This window comes from Carcharodon carcharias, chromosome 5 (genome assembly GCF_017639515.1).
Source record: "Carcharodon carcharias isolate sCarCar2 chromosome 5, sCarCar2.pri, whole genome shotgun sequence".
In the NCBI taxonomy this organism is placed as follows: domain Eukaryota; kingdom Metazoa; phylum Chordata; class Chondrichthyes; order Lamniformes; family Lamnidae; genus Carcharodon; species Carcharodon carcharias.
Window position 1 is genome coordinate 180289673 of NC_054471.1, and position 18409 is coordinate 180308081.

The 18409-nt window shown below is 43.8% G+C and overlaps 2 protein-coding genes across 2 annotated transcripts in view; one reads left to right on the plus strand and one right to left on the minus strand.

Annotated features, from left to right (window-relative positions):
* Nucleotides 1–4189, minus strand: part of LOC121278106 (structural maintenance of chromosomes protein 6-like) — an 88287-nt gene extending 84098 nt beyond the window's left edge. Inside the window, exon 1 of the mRNA XM_041188179.1 lies at nucleotides 4092–4189. The gene's annotated coding sequence lies outside the window, so the exon portion shown is untranslated. The remainder of the gene's footprint in view (nucleotides 1–4091) is intronic.
* A 207-nt stretch (nucleotides 4190–4396) lies between these two features.
* The window catches only part of LOC121278130 (flap endonuclease GEN homolog 1), a 30810-nt gene continuing 16797 nt past the window's right edge, over nucleotides 4397–18409 (plus strand). Inside the window, exons 1-6 of the mRNA XM_041188222.1 lie at nucleotides 4397–4449; nucleotides 6262–6463; nucleotides 7841–8033; nucleotides 15118–15294; nucleotides 17266–17376; nucleotides 18139–18212. Coding sequence (XP_041044156.1) covers nucleotides 6303–6463; nucleotides 7841–8033; nucleotides 15118–15294; nucleotides 17266–17376; nucleotides 18139–18212 — 716 coding nt within the window. The 5' untranslated portion in view covers nucleotides 4397–4449; nucleotides 6262–6302. The remainder of the gene's footprint in view (nucleotides 4450–6261; nucleotides 6464–7840; nucleotides 8034–15117; nucleotides 15295–17265; nucleotides 17377–18138; nucleotides 18213–18409) is intronic.

Consider the following 18409-nt stretch of genomic DNA (forward strand, 5'->3'; position numbering starts at 1 on the left):
GTTCAAGTAAGTTTTTTAAAATTTTACTCAATTAAAATTGATGCATGGGACGTTCTAATAATGCCCAGTTTTCAGGCAACTCCAGTGTTTGGACAGCGAGATTTGAGACCGCGTCTGTAGTAATGTTTCAGTTATGCAAAAATCTTCTCAGAACAAACAGTGCAATGTCACTTCAATACCACAGTTATGTTAAAAGTTTCCAATAAATTACAGGCAATTATCTCTGCATAATAAAAAATAAATCCTAAAACAGCCACATCAACCAATTGCTTGAAATCAAAAAGAGAAGTGGAGTTGCCCTGTCTTGAAACACTGCTGCCCAAAAAGATTGTCAGGAAATCGGCACAACAGCTGAATGATTTTATCACCCTCCTTAGCTCACAGCAATAGTTAAAATACAATTGGTCTATAATTTACCAAGGACAACATATTACAATCCTTCAAATCAAACATGTGCACTGTGCCCATGATATTCACAAATTAGCCATCTTTATAACTTCTCAGTCTATCATTTATACATAATCAGACAATTCTGTGAAAGTAGAACAACTGTACTCAATCTCTAAGATAATAGCAAAATACTGCGGATGCTGGAAATCTAGAACAAAAACAAAAATACATAGAAAAATTCAGCAGGTCTGACAGCATCTGCAGAGGAATACAGTTAACGTTTCGAGTCTGAATGACTCTTCATCAGAACTAAGGAAAAATAGAAAAGAGGTGAAATATAAGCTGGTTTAAGGGGGTGGGACAGGTAGAGCTGGATAGAGGGCCAGTGATAGGCAAAGAAGAGATTGCCAATGATGTCATAGACAAAAGGACAAAGCATGATGCCACCGCCAAACACACCTTCCCTTCACCATCCCTGGCAGCATTTCGAAGGGATCGTTCCCTCTGGGACACCCTGGTCCACTCCTCCATTACCCCCTACACCTCAACTCCTTCCCATGGCACCTTTCCATGCAACCGCAGAAGGTGCAACACCTGCCCCTTTACCTGCCCCTTTACTTCCCCTCTCCTCACCGTCCAAGGGCCCAAACACTCCTTTCAAGTGAAGCAGCTTTTCACTTGCACTTCCCTCAATTTAGTCTACTGCATTCGCTGCTCCCAATGTAGTTTCCTCCACATTGGACAGACCAAACGCAGATTGGGTGACTGCCTTGCGGAACACCTTCGGTCTGTCCGCAAACATGACCCAGACCTCCCTGTCACTTGCCATTTCAACACACCACCCTGCTCTCATGCCCATCCTTGGCCTGCTGCAATATTCCAGTGAAGCTCAATGCAAACTGGAGGAACAGCACCTCATCTTCCAACTAGGCACTTTACAGCCTTCCGGACTGAATATTGAGTTCAACAACTTTAGATCATGAACTCTCTCCTCCTTCCCCACCCCCTTTCCAATCCTCCTTTTTCCAGTAATTTATATATATTTTGCATTTCGCACCAATTTCCATTATTTTGAAATGTATTTACATCCATTGTTTTATCTCTACCTTTTATCCTATTTCGATTCCCCCTTACCGCACCCCCACTAGGGCTATCTGTCCCTTGCTCATCCTGCTTTCCACCCTTAATGTCCCCATTAGCACATTTCTTAGCTAATATCACCACCGTCAACACCTCTTTGTCCTTTTGTCTATGACATCTTTTGGCAATCTCCACCTATCAATGGCCCTCTATCAAGCTCTACCTGTCCCACCCCCATTAAGCCAGCTTACATTTTACCTCTTTTCTATTTTTCCTTAGTTCTGATGAAGAGGCATTTGGACTTGAAACGGTAACTGTATTCCTCTCCACAGATGCTGTCAGACCTGCTGAGTTTTTCCAGGTATTTTTGTTTTTGTACTCAACCTCTACCTGGCACTCTCTTCTCTTCCTGGTTTTTATTTCTGTACTCTGGTTACTACTGTGAAAGAACTTTCGCAATATTCTGCAAACATGCACCCATCTTACTCATTTCAAATGCTAACTGACCTCTTTATTTTTAAGATTTTCTTTCACCAGTTTGAGAGTTCTATCATTGTTTTTAACTTTTAATCCGCTGCAAATTAAATAATAACCTGCAGACAGTGTTTTATCGGGTACTTATACACACAAGAAACAGGATTGGCAATACTCAAGCTCATAGGACAACTCAGATAAATGACAAATCCTGGTTTGGAAACCTGTCAACATACACAATAGTGACAGTACTAAGGCAGTTGATTTATTCAACATTATTTGAAAAGGAACAGCGAAGGTCTACACGCCCTATCTTTTTATATTACAAATACTGAGTGATCTCTTAATGTATTTCCAGTGCTTTTTTTTGTTTACACTTCAAGTACAGATTTTGGGCTAAATGTTTTTCAATATTTATAGGTATGCACACTAGAAACAGTAAAAGCTAGACAGAGGTTTCCAAGTTTCATGAATTCGCTCATTTAGCTAGGGTTGACAGAAGTACTATGAGGGGGAACAAATAGGGTAACTAGAGGGAACATATTTCTGCTGGCCGGGGAGTCTAAGACAAGAGACACTAGTCTAAAAAAAAGTCAGATCTTTCAGGGGTGAAATCAGGAAACACTTCTAAACACAAAAGGCAGTAGAAGTTTGGAACACTATTCCACAAATGGCAATTGATGCAAGATCAATTGTAAATTTTAATTCTAAGATTGATAGATTTTGTTGCCCAAAAGTCTTATGGAGCTGGGTAACATAATCAGGCATGATTTCACTGAATGGCAAAATAGGCTTGATGGATTAAATAGCCAACTCCTATTCCTATGTTCCTAATTGGGTCTCAGTGTCCCATGTAAAGTAATGGATCAACTCCCATTCCCACCTTTGAACTGTACAGTGAGTCATGCACATACAGAGCTTGAATGGGAAGAGTTAACCTTAGCTGAGGCACCATCTGCATCTGTTTAAACAGCTTGCAGACACACTCTACAAAAGCTCACACATGAAGCTCATCAGCCACAAGGATGAGAGAGCTCAATGCACCAATAGTCCAGCTACAAGTCAACATCTTCAAAAGGAGGCATGCTGATAAACAGCTGAAACCAATACAAGTAGTCACTGTTGGTGAATGAAATAAAATCCTAAACAAAAGCAGAATTACCTGGAAAAACTCAGCAGGTCTGGCAGCATCGGCGGTGAAGAAAAGAATTGACGTTTCGAGTCCTCATGACCCTTCAGCAGAACTAAAAAAAATCCTGTTTGTATTTAATGGGTTATGAGGATATGCTCAGTATTACACTTTAAGATTTCATCTCTTTGTACCATGGAAACTACAATCCAGGGGGCCAAGATTTTGCGTCCGCTCCGCCTCTGGTCAAATCAGGCCAAGGCACAAATTTAGCCCTCACAGTTGGAACACTGCACAGTTCTAGTAAACATGTTCCAGAAAGGATACACAGGGACTGGTGGGGTAGTTTTAAGACAAAATTTACAGGGGTGACACCTGAATCAAGATTGTATCTATCTCTGGAAAGAAAGAATGACCAAATAGAGATAAATTATAAAAAGATTAGGTCAGGTAAATGTTACACTTGCAGGAGAGTTCAAAACCAGAGGTCAGACAAGATAGACCAGCTTAAATGTAAGACAGTCACCAAGAGAGAATTCAGGAGAAACATTTCTAGCTGGAGTGATGAGACTATGGAACTCGTAATCACAGGGAGTAATTAAGGTGAATCTGGATAAGCACATGGGGGAGAAGGGGCTAGAGGGTCATGTTGATGGGGGTTAGATAAGGAAGCACCTGTGCAGCATAAACAGCAACACCGACCCACTGAGCCAAATGGGATGATTCTGTGCTGTGAATACGATGCAATTCTCCTTCCCGCCTCCAGTTAGCAGCCCCGGAGCCCGCTTTCTGCCAGGTTATTTGCTGGGGCCCGGGGACCAGGACAATTCGGGGCGAACACCTAGCGCCTACCACCAGGGCTGCGTTTCAAATGATACTCAACGCCAGCTCGGGGGGGGGGGGGGGGGGGGGGGGGGCGGCGGGGGGGTTGGTGCCAGGAGAGAACAAAATCCACAGCAACGGTACAACAAACGCCCGCCCATTTGGCCGGAGTGGGGATAGCCAAGACACTACTCACCGCTCCGGCTGCGATCCTCCTCGACTCCAATCCGCCCAAACTCAGTTCAAACTTCGCTACGGCTGTGCGCACGCGCATCCTCAAACGGCTAGCTCTCGCTTCACTTCCGGCTAGAGCTAACGGGCATGCGCGCTGAGGCCTACTCCCTCAGTGACTGACAGTAGGTCTAACTCCGGCGTTTCTTTGCCTCTTGCACATTACGTATACTCAGTCCATCTCGGGGCGGGGGAAGAATGTACCTACTGCGCATGTCCGAGGTAGCCACTGCAATGCGCATGTGTAGAAGCCGTTCCCGGCTGTTAGGCTGTGCGCATGCGTATTTCTTGACTGTCGGATTTTTTTTTCCGTCTCACTTCAGGTTTGTGCTTTTCATTCAAATGCTGCGATGTTTCTTATTGCGACCTGTACCAATTAAATAACCACACTATTTTATGTCCGCCAACTCGTTGTGATTTAATCTCGGGACCAGCGCTCGGATCACATGGAAAATGTAAATAAATACCTTGGAAGCCGAGAACGCGAAATTTGAATGAACAGAAATGGCGGAGAAGATATAAGGACTAAAGAGAGAGAGGAAACTACCCAGGGAGAGAAGGGGGGAGAGTATACCCAGGGAGAGAAGGGGGGAGAGTATACCCAGGGAGAGAAGGGGGGAGAGTATACCCAGGGAGAGAAGGGGGGAGAGTATACCCAGGGAGAGAAGGGGGGAGAGTATACCCAGGGAGAGAAGGGGGGAGAGTATACCCAGGGAGAGAAGGGGGGAGAGTATACCCAGGGAGAGAAGGGGGGAGAGTATACCCAGGGAGAGAAGGGGGGAGAGTATACCCAGGGAGAGAAGGGGGGAGAGGATACCCAGGGAGAGAAGGGGGGAGAGGATACCGGGGGAGAGTATACCCAGGGAGAGAATGCCCAGGGAGAGAAGGGGGGAGAGTATACCCAGGGAGAGAAGGGGGGAGAGTATACCCAGGGAGAGAAGGGGGGAGAGTATACCCAGGGAGAGAAGGGGGAGAGTATACCCAGGGGGAGAGCATACCCAGGGAGAGAAGGGGGGAGAGTATACCCAGGGAGAGAAGGGGGAGGGCATACCCAGGGAGAGAAGGGGGAGAGTATACCCAGGGAGAGAAGGGGGAGAGTATACCCAGGGAGAGAAGGGGGAGAGTATACCCAGGAAGAGAAGGGGGAGAGTATACCCAGGGGGAGAGTATACCTGGGGAGAGAAGGGGGAGAGTATGCCCAGGGAGAGAAGGGGGAGAGTATGCCCAGGGAGAGAAGGGGGGAGAGTATGCCCAGGGAGAGAAGGGGGGAGAGTATGCCCAGGGAGCGAAAGGGGAGAGCATGCCCAGGGAGAGAAGGGGGAGAGCATGCCCAGGGAGCGAAGGGGGAGAGCATGCCCAGGGAGCGAAGGGGGAGAGCATACCCAGGGAGAGAAGGGGGAGAGCATACCCAGGGAGAGAAGGGGGAGAGCATACCCAGGGAGAGAAAGGGAGAGTATACTCAGGGAGAGAAGGAGCTGCAGCCAAAAGAATGACTAGCCTGGGGGAAAGGAATAAAAATAGAAAATGCTGGAAGTGCTCAGCAGGTCTGGCAACATCTGTAGAGAGTCTGTATGACTCTTCTTCAGGTAGAGGAAGTGGGACGACTGTAGCCAGGGAGAGAGGGAGTTGGATGACTAGCTAAGGGGAGAGAGAGTGATAACTAGCTAGGGAGGGAGAGGGATGACCAACCAAGGGGAAAGGGAGAGGGAAGGATGATTGTAGCCTGGGAGAGAGATGGAATCATAGAGAGAGAGAACAGCTCCTAGTGAAAAGACAGAACTGTGCCCAGGAAAAGAGAGAGAGCTGTACCTAGACAGAAAGGAGGAACTGCCCAGAGGGAAGGATGTTTTGCCAGAGCGGAAGAAGGAGTAGTGCCAGAGACTGAAGTAGAGGTAATTGTCAGTGGGTCGGGTATAGGGCTGTAAATGTTGCTGAAAAACAAGAGTTTGGAGTTGTCCTTTAGGATGACCTTGAACCCATGACTTTCTGACCTAGGCAAGAATGCTACCAAACTGAGCCACACTGATCGTGCCTTAAGCATTTCAAAGAAAATCTCCTGTATTTTTAACTATCTGATTATATATTCTTTAAAGTTCAATTTAAGAGCAAGGTTTATATTTTTGCCTTTTTTGTAGGAAGACCTATCAGCCAGTATCCTGAAATAAAAACTGAAATCATGGGAGTGAATGACTTGTGGCAGATTTTAGAGCCTGTTAAAGAATATGTTCCATTACAAAATCTTAAAGGGAAAACCTTGGCTGTGGACATGAGCTTATGGGTTTGTGAGGCTCAAACTGTGAAAGGCATGATGGGAACTGTTATCAAACCGCACCTCAGGTAACATAGAATATTAAGTACTATATATTTTATTCTTTCATGGGATGTAGGTGTTGCTGGCAAGGCCAGCGTTTGTTGCCCACTCCTAATTGCCTTTAAACTGAGTGGTTTGCTAGACCATTTCAGAGGGCAGTTAAGAGTCAACCACATTGCTGTGGATCTGGAGTCACAAAAAGGCCAGACCAGGTAAGGATCGCACATTTCCTTCCCTAAAGGGCATTAGTGAACCAGATGGGTTTTTACAGGAATCATTGATAATTGTCATGGTCACTATTACTGAGATTAGCTTTATATTCCAGATTAATTAATTGAATTTAAATTCCACAAGCTGCCGATGTGGGATTTGAATCCATGTCCCCAGGGCATTTGCCTGGGCTTCTGGATTACTAGCCCAATCACATTACCACTACGTTACCATCTCCCCATTTGGTATATGATGCACACCAATATACACTTTAGGACCATGTTTCAAGGTATGGTTGCTGAGAGTATTGGACCACCTGTGCTACAAAGTAATAACAAGCATGCTTTTGTTGATTTCTTACATGAATAGATTTTGATCTCAGTGTATTATTGGACAGACCTGATGCTTCACAAGGGGAAGGAAAATAAAGAGTCGCCCCCAGGGTATTCTCGATCTCCTAGTGACTGGTTCAAGACAGGAGTTAACATGCACAGAACTTGCTCCATTTGCAGGCAATAATATGGAGATGTGGAAAGAAAAGAAAGTGCTTTTTCTCTTTACTTGCAAGGATAGGCTATTACATAGAAATTGGTCTCCATTAAATTAGGAGAGAAGAGAAACAAAGAATTAGATGAGGGTTAATGGTGCCAGAGAAAAATCAGATTATAGATAGTAAGTAAGGCTGAAACTTTGGTGAGACAGAGGCTGTGGTGTCACTTTAATAAAGCAAAATAGCATAAGAGTAAAACAATTAAGAAACAAATGCAAAAAAGAGAATGGATATCCAATTATTTCCTCCTGCCAATTGCAGTATTCCTTATCAAAGCAACATACTATTGAGATTTCTCATTTCAAAGCAAAAGTTCCTACACAGCCAGGGACTTCAGACTTGATATCATAATAGTAAACATATCATTCTTTACAATAGTTTATATTTGCAGCTTATTTCTAGATCAGAAACTGTTAAGGTACGTATGCCATATTGGTATTATTATTGATGTTGAGTCAAAAACAGAAAACATTGGAAATACATAGATCAGTCATCAGTAAAGGAAAAGGCAAGTTTGCACTTTAAGTTTAACCCTTAATCAGAACTTTTCTGGTTTGATTTGATATTCAGCATTTGCAGTTTCTTTTTCCGTTTTTACTTTTGAGCACTATTTATGTTGATCTATGTTTTGCTTTAATTTTAGAAATTTGTTTTTTCGCATTTTATGTCTCTCTTTGATGGACGTGAGACTTGTCTTTGTGGCAGAGGGAAATGCACCAAAATTGAAGGCTGACACAATGCATAAACGGAATGAGGCAAGACGTGGTTTGCCCAGAAAGCCGAGCAGCTTTACTGTTCGAACAAAAAGATCCCATTTTAAATCTGTTCTTAAAGAGGTTGGTATTGTCTGAGAAGTAGACATTTCTTTGCAAATGAAGGATAAGCTATGGGGCAATTATTTACTATGGGCAGAATTTTCTGCCTGTCGGGCGGGCGGACCCGACCCAATTTCTGGCGGGCGGGGAGCCAATCCCTGCCAGAGAAGCGGGCCGCACTGCCATTTAAAGTGGGCGGGCCAATTAAGGCCCGCCTAGCATGACATCCAGCGGAAAGCGCTATGCGCTTCCTGTGCAGGTGGGGGGATTCCCTAAAAGCGAGAGTGCGCTCTTTCGCGCATGTGCACAAAAGAGCGCACATCCCCCGAGGCAAAGTGCAGCCTCAGGGAGATCGCTTCCACTTTGAAAAAGATTAAAAATAAAAAAAAAATTCCCTAACATGTCCCCCTCATGTGTCAATGTCACATGAGGTGGAACATGTTCATAATTTACAGAATAACTTTATTAAACTTTTTAAAACCCTACATGAAACCTCATCCCGCCAGTGGATGAGGTTTCATGTTTTTTCTATTTGCCACCAGGGCTCCTGGCCTGCCTGCCAACATTAAGGTTGGATGGGCAGGTCCTTTAATTGTTTAAATGATCCTGTCAATGGCCTCAATTGGCCATTGACAGGTTGGCAGGCCCACAGCTGATTTTGCTGCACCCCCGCCTTCCTGAAAATATAAATGGGGTGGTTTGATGTTGGGGGTTCCGCCTGACATCATCCCACGTCATTTTACGAGTGGGCCCCGCCCCCTGCTCACCGACGGCAAAATTCTGCCCTGTAACTCAGTGAAATCAAGTGACGATGCTATGTTTTCATCATTACTCTTTCCTTGGTCTGCCTCCTCTTCAGAAACTGAACTGAACCACCCATATATATACCCTGGCTACAAAGAGCAGGTCAGAGGCTGGGAATTCTGTGGTGAGTAACTCACCTCCTGATTTCTCAAAGCCTGCCCATCATCTACAAGGCACAAATCAGGAATGTAATGGAAGCACTGCTAACTAACTACCACCTTCTCATTAGTAATTTGGGATGGGCAATAAATGCTGACCTAGCCAGCGATGCCCACATCCTGTGAAAGAATTAAAAAAAAAAACAACTTTCTGGCTAGTTTGTTTGCAGTAAGAATTTTTATATACCTATTCTCCAAGGCATTCCAGTATGGGTACATGCGGTCCACTTGCCTCTAGTTTATTCTTTCTAACTGACAGTCTCCCAGTCACACATCTTAACTCTGCATCAGCTGCATCACACCAAGATGGTAAGTTGCTATGTTCGAACCAATAACTTAACATGCCAAGTTCAGTAATTTTCTAATGTCATTGCAGTACGTTGGAAAATCCTTCAAATAACTTTTATGTTTCAGAGCTAGCCATCCATGAGCATCAGCCTTCCTATCATTGTCAGAGTTAGTCAGTTCTGTAATTTGACTTCTGAAAACTGATTTCATTGAATTGATAGATTAAGAAAAGTCATGATTTTGTTTGAACCTCTTCGCAAAATCTAAATTTGATAAATAGAACTTTTTGAAGTAGCCTTGTTTGTTCTGACAAGTACATTCAAAAACATTCCTGAAAAGCTCCTACCTAAGTCTTGCAGTACACCTCAGGTTACTACACAAACGTTAAAACCATACTTCAGATCCCAAGCTATCTATAGGTAACTATCTGAAATCCACCAGCAAAATGTTAAAAGTATTGCATATAGTATGCATTGTAATCCATTTCCTGTAATACAATGACAGAAATTAGATTGAATAGACACCTTGAGAAATTTAATTGGTTTGTTTTCTAATAATTGGTTCAGAATTCTTGAGTCTTATTAATTAGTTTGTAATGATTGCTCAAGCTGAATAATATGCTGTGGCTTGGGGGGCAGGTTCAGCATCTGGAAGTCGGCAGCCTTCCAACTTCTGGACCTGGCCTTTGAAGTGCACCCGATTAAGCACTAACTGGGGCACTTGAAATCGCAGGGTGGTTTTGAGGCTTTCATCCTGCTTATTCAGTGCTGGAGGATGGGATGACTGGCCTCCAAGGTCGTTGGCCGTGACGCAGAGCGAGGTCACAGCAAATAATTTAAAAGGCCCCCAGCACGGGACAGTCCCAGGGGACCCGCAAATGCTGGCAAAGTTCAGGGTTTGGGAGCTCATTGTGACTTCAGCAATTTGCAGCCTTTTAAGGTGAGTGTGCATTTATCTGAGTTCTGCTTTGTCACTGAGCAGAGGAGGCTTTATTTTTGGACCTGTACAAGTTTTCCACATCTTTGCATAGAGGATTGTATAGTTGTTGCATGTTTCCCTCCAGAAATGTCTGAGCCATTGGATCAAGGGGCAAAAGGCCAAACTAACTGCCTGATTTAATGATGGCTCCCTCAGGGTCTGTGCAGTGTCAAACCACTGTGAGCAGCTGATACCATCTGGTGGGATGGGGAAAAACCCGACCACAACACCTGCTGCCTAGGACAAGGTAACTGCAGAGGTCAGCAGTGTTGGGTTGGTGAGGAGAACCTGGTCTCAATGCCAGAAGAGGCTCAATGACCTCATGAGGGCAGCCAGAGTGAGTAAGTCCTCAGCGTGTGAAGTCTTGTGCCATTGTGCTATGGAGTGCCGTCGCAAATGCAGGAGGAAAGTGAGTTTGGCTGGAGCTCCAAGGCAGCATGATGCAACAAAGACATTGCTGTCAGTGACGATGTTAGAGGGTGGGGGATTAGCAGACTCTGCAGATGAGGGATGTGCACAGCATCTAAGCTGCCAGGCACTTTGCTGATACTGCATCAGTTGCATGCCATCAAATAAGCTGACAGTACTTGTGAGTGCAATCTTACACATCTTCTCAGGAGAAATGAGTCCACAATGCCCTAGAGTGAGGCCAGACTGACGGGGATGTGGCGAATCTAGTGGTCTTGACTCCATTCGGAAAAGAGGTGTTGACACTCACTGACACAGAGTCATCCAGGACCATTGGCAGAGGTGAGATTGGAGAAATGGCAAAAGAAAAAAAACAGTACAAAAGGGGTGAGGGCAAGTGGGAGATGGATGGAAGTTAGGCATGATGCAATGAAACTCTGTGATATAGTTCCAACACTGAACCCCTGGGAAGCTTCATAATCAGAAGCTTCAGATGTTGGTGCCATCATGTATTATGTCTGCATAGCCTCATCTCTAATGTTGAACTTGAGTAATGTTGCAAAGCTTAGTGACTTTGCTACTAATGTGGCAAGGTCTGGTGACTCCTAATCCCCTTACTTATGTCTATTTGTCATGGGTGTAACCTGTTCCGCAGACTCTCCTGCGGATGCCATCCTGTTACTCTCCTCCAAGGAGGCGGAAGAACCTTCGGAGAATGCAGCATCACATCCTCTGTCCCAAGCACAAGCGCAGATATGGCACCTCGGCAGGCATCTGCACATCGGAAAGCCTGCAATCCGAGTCTGGTGAGGGCACTTCACAGTCGTACATGAAACTGCTGGAAAGTGTGGTGGAACAAGCCTCGGGCAGTCAGAGGAGTGTCTGGGGTGATCCAGATACTGATTCCGAATCAGTTGATGATCCTCTGGAGTCGTCTGTAAGGCTGCAGATGCTGGTCCATGAAGATTTGGTGGGTATACCGGAGGGGTTGCGTGCTCTGGCCAGTACTGTGGAAATGTGTCCAGCCAGGCCATGTGCACTGTGATTACCCACTCTTCGGAGCACCAAACTTCCTCCTTGAACAGACTGGAGATTGTCCTGGAGGGGCAACTCGAATGTACTGCAGATGTAATCGTTGGCATATGCTCTGACCTGCACACCATTGTCCTGGCTCTGAGCTCAAGGGCCCAGAACCTGGGACCTCACTGCTAGGCAGGGGTGACCAAACGGTCCTAGTGGCAGAGGATGAGCTGCAGCTGCCACCATCTGGAAGCATCTCTCAGGTTACTTCTGATGGACACTACATTTCTTCCGTTCATCAGCCATTGTCCTTGTACAATGCTGCAGTGGCAGGAGACCCTCCTGCCTCTCAGCATCAGTTTTCTAATGTGGCAGGCTGTTCAAAAACGTAGCCAGACAGAAGATGCCCACCGAAGTCATCCAGACCAAGGGAGGTGATAGATCAGCAGCCTCTCTCCAGTGCAGCAGCAAGCAAGAGGGGAGCACTGCACTGGAACACTCATAAACCATGTCAAAAAATCTCCACAGGAGTCACCAAGAGGGATACATGTTGAGTAGCTTATTCCTGTGAACATGAATAATCATTGTACATTTGTAAATAAACCCACACTTCATAGTCCCTCATGCTGATGTTTTTGTACTATGCTGTGCCTGTGGGACTTGTCTTTCTCTCAATACGAAAGCTGGATAATATCGATGCAGGGCAGGATGCCTTGTGTGTTAACATATGCAAATGATAAGTGTGTTGACATGATGGTACCAAGAGTGGCACATTGCACATGGACAAAGGAGTGGAAGCAAAGTGTCCACATGCTTTTGATGCCAGGGCTTTTGAGACTGTAGAAATCTGTCATATTAAAGCATCCCAAGTGTCGTAGCCATCCATGCAATCATGACCAGGACCTTGGACTTGAATGTCGCCATGTTCCCTCACCTCATCCTATGAGAAATGGCGCCTATCTTCTGTGCCCTCACCCTCCAGGGCATCCCCTCTTTGAATAGCAAGGTTATGGAGGGCACAGCACACCACGACCATCAGGGATATATATGAGGGATTGTACTGCAATGTCCCTCCAGATCTGTCAAGGCGTCTGACTCTCAGTTTCAAGAGGCCGATAGTTTGCTCGACAATGGCCTGGTGCTTCAGTGGCTATCGTACCTCCTCTCCAGTTTTGCCCCAGGAACTCTCACAGGCGACATTAGCTGTCCATTCAGGGCTGCTGAATAGATCTGGCACCTGTTAGTTTCAAAGAATGAAGGAGTCTTAGCTGCTGCCCAGGCACTTGGTGCGTACCTGCATGATCCGGCAATGATGATCACAGACCAGCTGGACACTCAGTGAGTGGAAGCCCTTCCTGTTGATGAAGGTGTAGGGCTGTCCAGCAGGAGCCTTTATGGCGACATGAGTACAATCAATGGCTCCCTGCACCCTGGGGAAACCTGCAATCGCCACAAACCCTCCAGCTCTATACAGTTGACTCTGCTCATCCTGTGTGAAGGAGAGGTAATTCCCTGACCTTTGAAACATTGCATCAGTGAAGATGCAGTAGTGTGCAGCAAGTTGCATTATGCCACTGAAGTTTCCACATGCTGCCTGAAAGGAGCCTGTCATGAAGAAGTTGAGCACGACAGTGACCTTCAGAGCTACAGGCATCGGGTTCACCCCAACACAGTGAGCATGTCACAGAATGATGTGATTGTGGCTCTTGATAGCCTTATCCTTCTCTTCCATTGAGTCATTTGCACATAGCTCAGTCTCTGCCTGCATACCTGAGGGGCTGCAATAGACCTTTTACACTTCCACTGAGGATGTAGGATGCTTTCATCACCCTCTGGGTCTGGTGCAGTCCTGGCACCTTCATGCACCACCAGAGCATCCTGGACCTCCTGTTCTGCCCTTCTTCCTCTCACCCTCCTCCTCATTCTACTCTCTTCCTCACTGGAGATTGTGTCTCCCAGTGAGACCACAATGCCCATTTTTCTCAGCTACTTTAATGCCTTGGGTGATAGACAAGAAATAAATAGACACTCAGCAGGCTGATAAAAGGGCTCTAATTAATATAAGTTTTAAATGGAAACTCTGCTCCTTGAATGAAGCACTTTCAGCAGTTACAGACCTCCAAACTGGTAGGATGAGACTCCGGGCTCAGTTGAACCTTTTAAACCTGCCCTAACAAGCTTCCTCATTTTTAAAAAAAACGGGAACCCCATATAGCATAAAATGGGCTCTGCAAGTTTTTATTATTGCTGATGCAACATATTATTGCAGTCAATTATGTCATTAACAACCTGAAATACCCACTTAAATCAAATTTGAACAATGTGGGCAATCTCCTGATTTTTAAACCCAGCCTGCCTGCCTTATTGTACAAAACTGGTGTAAGGACATTGGGAACAGTACAAGGCGCCATCACGCCTGAGAATACATCGGTGAGGCCAGGGAACGCTCCCGATTTGGGAGCCTATTTTTCAGCCTCTTGTTGCTGTTTGGTAGCTTTTCCTGTCTGTAGAGTAATTCGAAGTGGGTTTTGATTTGAGAATATACCTCATTGACTGAATGTGAAGTAATCAAGTATCAATAATTTAATATGATTTTTTTTGGCTTAAGGTCATTTTTCAGATTAAGCAAAACTGTTGGAAACCATATGGTTTACATTCAAAATATTTTTTCCGTTTTTAATAAAATAACTGTTTAAGATTGGCCAAACCTGCCTATTCTAACTTTAGTGATAACTTATAACATTATACTTCATCCTGATTCCATTCCTGCTTCAGCTGATCTGCTGTTGAAACCCTCATTCATGCCTTTGTTGTGTACAGATTTGACTATTCCAACATACACCTGGACAGCCTCCCACATTCTACCCTCCATAAACTTGAGATCATCTCTGCTGCCCAGCTCTAATTTGCATAAAATCTGGCCCACTCATTACTCTGCTCGCTGGCTGCTACGCTGATCCCAGTTAAGCAGTGTCTCAATTTTAAAATTCTTATCCTTGTTTTCAAATCCCTCCATGGCCTCACCCCTCCCTACCTCTGTAATCTCCTTCAGCTCCATAACTGCATGATATCTACATTCCTCTAATTCTGACACCTTTAGCATCTCTGATTTTAATCGCTGCACTATTGGCAGCCATACCATCAGCTGCCTGGACCCTAAGCTCTGTACATTTCCTCCCTAAATCTCTTTGCCTCTACCTCATTTTCATTCTTTAAAACATTGCTTAATACCTACATATTTGACCAAGGTTTTGGTCATCTGCCCTAATGTCCCTTATGTGGCTCAGTGTCAAATTTTATAATGCCCCTATGAAGTGCCTTGGGGCATTTTGTTGCATTAAAGGTGCTATATAAATACAAGTTAATTTAATCTCCCTTATTCCCATTCCTCTGTCTGACAAATTGAAATCCTTACCAAAAATTCCTTGTAACTGTGATTTCCTTCTCAGTGCTGTGAATTGCTGGATTGTTTGGGCATCCCATGGGTTTGTGCAGCTGGTGAGGCCGAAGCTATGTGTGCCTACCTAAATGAAAATGGATATGTCGATGGCTGCATCACCAATGATGGTGATGCTTTCTTGTATGGAGCTCAAATTGTGTACAGAAACTTCACCATGAACACAAAGGTACCTTAAAGTATGATGACATTGGCAATATCATCAGTACCTATTTCTTAAATTACAATCTATTGCACATTAAATGTAATTGCAAGCATTTCTTGTGATGTATTTTCTATCACTGTTATATTTTGTTGATTAGTTCAAAATAAAATGGCAACAATTCAGAACTGAATGGGTAGAGAAATTGAAAATCAAATGTGAAGAAAAAAACTTAAACTACCGATGTGGAACTGCCAAAGATCTATAAAATGATCAATTATGAATGGCTAACAAAGCGAACATACCACTAACATAATGCAATGAGTTTTCTGCTTGTATATGGAAAATCTCTTGGTGCACAGTACAATCTTTTTTCACCACCTTTCATTTTCTATCATTCACCATATCTGTTCTGGTAGGAAACATTTGTCTCCCTCCCTTGCACACAATAGTGCTAAGTTTTGCTGTCTAAGGCATATTTCTAGCTGTTAATGTGCTTTAATTTGAAAATTAAATAATATTTTACTTAAAATAAAATGCCTTTCAGCCAAAACTTGACCTAATTTCCCCTTGAACTGTGAATCCCTCAGCTGTACATGTGAAAATTGCAGTTCTGTTCCTGACCTCACTGCAAGCCCTTTGCTGAAATCTAGTGAATGGAGTGTCTTAAAAATAGGGTCCACATTGGGCTGGATAGTAATATTATATTTACTCAGGACACTTCACTATATCCTCTCTTTTCCATGCCCAGCATCACATTAGACAAATTATGGGCGCAGGAGATGGGCCGGACACGCATCCACCTTCACAGCTTCCTCTCCCTCCCAGAACCATGATAGTGCCCCTTGTCCTCGCTTATCACTCCGCCAACCTCCGCATTCAAAGGATCATCCTCCGCCATTTCTGCCAATTTCAGCATGATGCCAGCACCAAACACATCTTCCCTTCACACCCCCCTGTTGGCATTCTGTAGAGACCGTTCCCTCTGGGACACCTTGGTCCACCCCTCCATCACCCCCTACACGTCAACCTCCTCCCACGGCATCTTCCCATGCAGAAGGTGTAACACCTGCCCTTTACTTCCCCCTTCCCTACCGTCAAGAGCCCAAACACTCCTTTCAAGTGAAGCAGCACTTCACTTGTATTTCCCTCAAATTAGTCTACTGCATTCGCTGCTCCCAATGTGGTCTCCTCTACATTGGAGAGACCAAACGCAGACTGGGTGACCGCTTTGCAGAACACCTTCGGTCTGTCCACAAGCATGACCCAGACCTCCCTGTTGCCATTTCAACACAGCACCCTGCTCTCATGCCCGCATGTCCGTCCTTAGCCTGCTGCAATGTTCCAGTGAAGCTCAACGCAAACTGGAGGAACAGCACCTCATCTTCCGATTAGGCACTTTATAGCCTTCCGGACTTAACATTGAGTTCAACAACTTCAGATCATGAACTCTCTTCTCCATCCCCACCCCCTTTTTTCTAATAATTTTTTTAAAAATAAAAATTTTTTTAAACATATTTTTCTTTTCCCACCTATTTCTATTATTTTTAAATTTATTTCCATCCATTGTTTTATCTCCACCTTTTAGCCCATTTCGATCCCTTCCCCCTACCCCACCCCCACTAGGGCCATCTGTCACTTGCTCATCCTGCTTTCTACCCCTGATGTCACCATTAGCACATTCCTTAGCTAATATCACCACCGTCAACACGCTTTTGTCCTTTTGTCTGTGACATCTTTGGCAATCTCTTCTTTGCCTCCACCTATCACCTCTATCCAGCTCTACCTGTCCCACCCCCCTCAAACAGCTTATATTTCGCCTCATTTCTATTTTTCTTTAGTTCGGATGAAGAGTCATATTTTTGTTTTTGTTTCAAATTTCCCGCATCCACAGTATTTTGCTTTTATTAAGAGACCAGACTTTTCTTTCCACAACTCTCGTCTCTGTTCCTCAAGGAAGAATATTAATTACTTTATTTTCTCGATTTTCTTCAATAGGACTCTCATGTGGACTGCTATAAAATGTCAGCAATTAAATCCAAATTAGGCCTTGACCGAGACACATTGATTGGTTTTGCAATTTTGCTTGGCTGTGATTACTTGCCAAAGGTAAGGGTTAATTTGAAGTTTGGTATAGTAACAGTGAAATGTGTTATGTTGCACTTAAATGTTTTAACATTGATGATTCTACAAAATCAGTGAAATTAAATTTAAAAGAAAAACACAATTTGGATTACATGTAGTGTCTTTAATGGATTTGTTTGACAAATGAGAAGCATGGAAGTAGAGAGCAGATGTAAATGGGAGGATTTAGAGACAAAATTGGTAGTCTGCATTGGTGTTGGAATCACTGTCAATAAATGACTTGGGTGACATAGGGATACTGTTTATATTTAAGCATAACAAAAGAAAACAACAAATTTAGGCAACTTTTATTTTTAGAGTTGTAAAACTGATTACCAGTAAAATGTGGGACAAAGGCAATGGAGGATTTTAAAATAGAATTAAATTAATTCCTTGTTAGTGAAGGATGACTTTAGTGTATATTCAGTTGTATTATGAAAACCTTCACTGATGTTGATAAGGACCCTAATATTATTTCCAGTATTGACATACACAACAAAATGCTTTAAAAGTTTGATAAAACTGTAGATTTAAAATTGTTACCCAGTATCCAAGTGATAAGGCTGTTACACACTCCTAGCCTATTGGCTATTTATATATCTCTAGATTTGCTATTACTATTATACCTTCTTGACCTTCATTAGATTGCGATTTTTCTCTTGAGTATTTTAAAGTTTTCTTTGAAGAAAATGTAAATGGTCTTAAGTTTTTTACATATATATGTTAGTTTTGTTTTTCTGGTCCTAGGGAGTTCCAGGGGTTGGGAAGGAACAGGCTTTGAGGTTGGTTGAGACAATGAATGGACAGAGCCTACTTCAGAGGTAAAATAACCCCTAGACTGCCAGCAGGTTCAAGGAATCCCTTGTCTCCCTGACCAACCTTTCTTTTAGTTTACAAACTGTTGTGCTGAAATAACATTAACATTACAATAATAAGGCTACTCAAACATCAATAATGTCTTTACTCTGATAACCCAAGACTATGAAAGTAAATGGCTAAGCTACAATTATATATAAAA